Raw genomic sequence first — 5,617 nt, forward strand, 5'->3', positions numbered from 1 at the left:
AGGAAGTCGAGAAGCAGAGGTCGGGTTCGAACCACGGACCTTCCGGTCAGTAAATTCGCGCTCTAACCATTGAGTCATCTAGCCCATACACAGAATAGGATCTAGATAAAGAATTTCAGCTGTGTTTTGGGATGTGGAATATTAGACAGCTGTCCACCGAAGACGATCATCCAACGAGCTGAATCGCCTGGATTATTTTACTCATTGTGCGCACCGGCGGTGATTAAGCATCCACGTCCGGATCCGAACAACGCTCAAGTGCGGTTTGCGCTTGTGCCTGGTCTTAATCTGAGGGAAAAAGGACCGCAGAATAAAAATGGAGCCAATGCCACTCATCTACGCAAATGTCAAGTCTTGTGGGAGTAGGATGGAATGGTGGCCAGCATTACGCACCAGATGGAGCCAAGGTATCCATTGACTGACTAAGTGTGTTAATCAGGATAAGTTACTGGAAATTGTCAGATCAAAGAGGGTGAGCCAAGATAAATGTGTAGCAGTTATCGATACAATAAAAAGGTAAAGCCTGAGAATGGGATGACGAAGGGAATGACTTAGGTGGGTTGGATGTGATGTAGTTTGATGGTGCGGAAATTGGATGCGGTATTTGGGTATGAATCTCTTCTATGTTGATAGTGTGAGACCTCTTTTAATTTTCAATGGATATTTCTTCCTGTATGTGAAGTCAGTGTATACTGGAAAGTCGAGGAGCACTGCATAGCTGTTTCATCCTTAGTTGGAATGATCAGCAGTAGGCATCGAACAAAACTCCAGCTAACGTCGAACCCGTGACCTGTCGGCTTGTGGTTTGGACACTTAATTGTCCAAACACGAACGATGATTTAGGTGTCAAGTTTATTGCCAAGCCCAGCGAACGGGACAAAAGCCATCAGTTCAACAACGAGTAAGCGCATCCCATCTACCAGCATTTCGACGCGGTCACAACTTTTGCAAAAAACGTATTTTTAAATATATAACGTATTGTAGCCTTCGAATAGACCATTTTTTTAACCAGCCGCGTTTATGATGGTTCACATTGATCTACGTGACAGTTTTTTCAATGAACCGCAATTAACAGCCCTTTGACCATGATCTACAGTTTTTAAACGATAGTTTTTGCATGACTGGCGTGATTATATTTTGCGATCCTACGATTCTGTTTGTTGTTATCAGGGCGCTTGTTTTACTTCATTTGTATATCCAGTACCCCCTCCACCAGGCCTTGAAAAAACCAGGTAGTTGTGGTCCCGTGAGGTAGGTGTTCGCAGTCTCCAGGACAGGATGGTTAAACGCCGCGATGACCGCGAATAGCTTTCGGTCGCTACGGCATATTGGTACGGGGATCCTAATCGCAAAGTTCAGGGCTCGTAATAGCTCAGTACAGTGATTTTGACGACGCACAGAGGTGTACATTTTTTCTACCCAAAGCACAGTTTGGTTTCACTGCGCACCAATACGGATGTACTTGTCAACAGTGATTGGACCACTAGACGCCTTCGCATAATTATGGCAACAAGTGGCTTGTGCAGAGCCGGAGTTGCTGGGGCGGGGGTTGACCCAGTGTAAACTCACTGAAGCCCAAGCATGATGGTATTACAATCGGGACTAGCGCTGCAGTTCCTCCCTACCTTGCAGTTTGTATCCGCCGAGACGATTTTGGTTCCCAAAACGAAACAGGTTGTACAAGCCCAGTGGAGGCATGGTTTCAATGTTGTGGAATAGGGCAGGTATACTTACCGCAACTGAAACCTCGACGCGACGCATTGTGACTGTTACTGCATGGGAGAGCTCGTACTCCTGCGCACAAAACAACCACGTAGGTTGACTGCACAAACTGTCGGATTTAAAGCTGCATGAGGAAAACTGAATGGGTTCAACCGGAAGTAGAATACTTGGTATTTGTACTGGTCATTCCGTTAGTAGTCTTTTCTGAAGGGCCTAACAACGATTCTCGGCGAAAAATCACCCTTTTTGGCAGATGTACTTGCTAGTTTAGAGGTTTTCTCTCTTGGTACTTCCTTAATTGGTCCCTCAGTTCTCGGTGTGGAGAAGCGACTTGTAATGAGGAGAGGTATGAGCTGGCACTGGTTCATTACAGTTGCCTAGCTCATTAGTTTTACCAAACGTTAATCAACAAAGTGACCAACAGTAATGAGTTTCAGGAACAGTCTATTTTGGTGGATTCAAGAAGCCTGGATACCGTGCTTTTTAAAAGAGCCCATATAATTGTCGATTTATTTGGTAGTACTGCGGAGATCCAAACCTTATACCCATCATCCAACCGTGATTCAGAAATAAAGTTAAGAATAGATGTCGCCTTATAAGTCTGCCTTGTAAGTTGGTCAAGCTGAAAACCTACTTTCCTGGCGTGACGAATTTTCTTGTGTCAAAGTGAATCACTGTCCAGCTGCAGTTGCCAACCGGCTGTTTATCAGTCCCTCCTAAAACTGTGACGGGTTATCTGGTCTAATGCGGCGTTCTGAGTAGCCCGGCGACTTTTTTATCGTAGCCGAAGCAGCCATATGCTACCAGTCCTCAATGAGGATTGGATTCACAGGCATTTGCGTGCTGAAGCGCCGATGACAAAGGGAGGCCATAACAACTGAAACGTCCGATCACGACATCTTATTCCACCATGTTGTATTTTGACTTTAAAAAAATCCATAATAGCTCACCAGCACATTGGTACGTGGCACATTCCACATGACGTATCGTCTCTATTTCCCTCCATCTACTCATACAGATTGTGTCTTGACCTCAACCCAGCTTGCTCCAGAAAATACTGAAGTCGGATGGTAGATCTGTGTTCAATGCTCCTTGAGTCTTTGCCATTTATCATTCCAGACAGTTAGCGGCAACTAGGTGCTGAAGTAACAATGCATTTTTTTCATTGATGTTGAACCGATTCCAGTTCGTCGCAAAAATCTACCAACCATTTGTGTAAAGGGCGCAGCAAATGCCTTCATGAAGCCCAATTGACGCGAAGAGTCTGACCTACAGCAACAAGGAAGTGGAAAAAGAGTTTATATGTGTCAGCTATGGTGTAGCGATTTCCAGAATATTGCAAAAACGGCTGACATGCAACTGACAAAATGACTGTGAAAGTGAAAAAAGTTCTCCAAGCGATGATCGAATGCCCGTTTGACCTATTCAGTCCAATAATTCCCGTCGATCTCAATAGGTCACTGTTGTATCGTGCGGTGTGGCCGAGCTATGGGGTTACGCCTGCACTGAGCCTGCCAGACTACGCGATAGGGAGAAGACAGAGAACTGGGGACACGGCTGTATTGCCAGGACAAAACATACAGAGCATTTGCGTAATATATAGGATGACTAATTGACCAAATATGATCGTTCACTTGTTCGCTCCGTACAGCCAATGGTGGTGTTCCGGTCGTGAACATTCTCAGGCCCACTACGCTGGTCGTCTGTTGCTAAGCCGTGTTTGGTGGGAGCCGCCAACTCACCTACTTTCCGGACATGTCGAGCCGATGGTGACCTTGGGGATGAGTCACTCTGCACATGTGCTTTTTCTTCTGTCTGGGAGCGCCCTGACAGTCACGATCGGCCACAATCCCCATAGGACGCTACCGAGCCAAGCAGAAGATGGACCGATCGCAATCAAGCACGTTTGATCAACGAATGAAAAGTTCACAATAAGGTTTTCTTAATAAATTAATATTTTATTTCATTGAACTGAACGAATTGGATTCCTCAAGCGCGATAAACGTCCCTCACGGTTACTTATCAACAATCCAGCGGTTCATGCCGCAAGTGACCTTGCGATGCTCACTAGTCCAACCACTGCGCTGCGAATAAAATTCGTGTCCACAATTCCGGCTCGTAAAAGCGAGGGACACTTCCCTCTGCTAGGTCTGGCGGTTATAGTTTGAAATGTTTGCTACAGTAGATCACTTCATAGATCTCGTGGAAGATTAGGTTCAGGCCAACATGACGATTTGTTCATTTCGGGGCGATCTGGCTTTTGGCGGTTCGGCGATTAACAGCCGATTTGTGAACAAGTGAGCTCACCACTTTGGTTACACGGAAACTGTTTGTGATCATATCAGCAATGTGGCGAGTAGATACCTCATGGGCACAATTCACTTATAGATGGCAGACAGATCAGTGGGCCATCACGATCGTAGCAAATGACTGAGTTATGCTCATGCGCCGTAACAGGCGTCATGTAACATAACCCCTTCTGGACTAGCACACTCATTTCATACGTGCATACTTCCTGTACTTGAAACGATCAAATCGTTGTCAATCAGAGTTACCGTAGTGTTTGACACCTAACCTGTTTGACGTACACATAAAGGTGCATTTTCAAAATGGTTGGTGGGGTTCTGGTGTGATCAGTGTAACTTTTACGTAGGTCGTGTTTTTATCAATCAAATGGGCACGGTAGATGTTTATAACCTATCGGTAGCAAAATTACGCTGCACATTAAAGAAACCGATCCAATTGTTGTTTTTTGGACTGTTTATATACTATTTTGGAATAACAATTCCATCTCACTCTTATTCGTTCCTACAGATGTTCGGATGAGTTGGAAAAATTCACACAAAACTCTCAGTTACAGATGCAAATTTGCCGGAAACAACTTGAAATACTCGAAATGAAGAAGATTTATTGGACGGAAAAGCTGAAAAGGCTGCAAAGTCAACTGCCGCACAGTTAGCCCACCGTTTTGCAAACATATCTGCATTCGTGACTGACGATAAATTTACAGCTGATTTCTGCACCTCCCATGTAAACTTTACCCCCTTCCCTACTCAGCACTTCACAAGCCAGTTTCCTAAATTTTTTTCTATTGTAAATACGCCCCTTCGTTTGGACTCCACTCCAGATAATGAATTCAGAAGGTGCTGTCCAATTGTGTGCTACTGACATCTAAGAGCTGATCAGTCAACACCTTTGGTCAAAGGTTCAAAAACGGTACTTTCTTGAGACGGCATAGACCTAGGTGTGTTACAGGGGTACTCGATGGATAGCCATGCGTTCTGTACGGGACCGAACGGTATTAAATTATTATGTGTTCGCTATCTGAGAGTATTGCCTCATACTTCACACGCCCTCCACTTGATTGCATTGGATCCGTTCGCCAACGCGGTGGAGTTTCTGAACTTATAATCAACTCACAACATTCTTAGCTAAGGATAGTCAATCGCGGCAGTGAGACGTCTAACAAGAACGTGTGAATCTGTCTTGTGAACGGGATCTTTAACGGTGTTCAGTTCGATTGATTGGTTGAGGACGGTTCGAGCAAGCTGACTAGTTGGCTCAGTGAAAGCCCGCAAACTGGATTATGAGCTGATTCCTATGAAGTGAATTTGGTTCTCTTCAGTTGTGCTCCATGCACTCCGGAGCAACATATTGCGGGCACCAAATACTGGCGACCTTTTGCCAAAAATAGTACGACAAAGTTGTCCAGCGGTTCGCACAATGGATGATCAAATATACGTCAGATACTAATTCATTCGGGGCAAAATGGCTCAATCGCTACAGCTCGGATTTACTGACCTGAAGGTCTGTGGTTCGAACCCGACCTCTGCCTCTTGAATTCCACCGTCTAGGCTTAGGGAAACTGGCAGTATTCCAGTCCTCGTGCTTCCTT

General features: G+C 45.1%; 2 protein-coding genes across 2 annotated transcripts in view; one reads left to right on the top strand and one right to left on the bottom strand.

The window, feature by feature from the left end:
* Nucleotides 1–3,578, bottom strand: part of T265_07658 (hypothetical protein) — a gene marked incomplete at both ends in the record, with an annotated part of 17,205 nt that extends 13,627 nt beyond the window's left edge. Inside the window, 3 exons of the mRNA XM_009173231.1 lie at nucleotides 215–288; nucleotides 1,735–1,846; nucleotides 3,469–3,578. Of these exons, the coding sequence (XP_009171495.1) occupies nucleotides 215–288; nucleotides 1,735–1,846; nucleotides 3,469–3,578 (296 nt within the window). The remainder of the gene's footprint in view (nucleotides 1–214; nucleotides 289–1,734; nucleotides 1,847–3,468) is intronic.
* The window catches only part of T265_07657 (hypothetical protein), a gene marked incomplete at both ends in the record, with an annotated part of 6,160 nt that extends 1,187 nt beyond the window's left edge, over nucleotides 1–4,973 (top strand). Inside the window, one exon of the mRNA XM_009173230.1 lies at nucleotides 4,537–4,973. Coding sequence (XP_009171494.1) covers nucleotides 4,537–4,681 — 145 coding nt within the window. The remainder of the gene's footprint in view (nucleotides 1–4,536) is intronic.
* Between the last annotated feature and the right edge of the window lie 644 nt (nucleotides 4,974–5,617).

Source organism: Opisthorchis viverrini (genome assembly GCF_000715545.1).
Source record: "Opisthorchis viverrini unplaced genomic scaffold opera_v5_189, whole genome shotgun sequence".
Taxonomy (NCBI): domain Eukaryota; kingdom Metazoa; phylum Platyhelminthes; class Trematoda; order Opisthorchiida; family Opisthorchiidae; genus Opisthorchis; species Opisthorchis viverrini.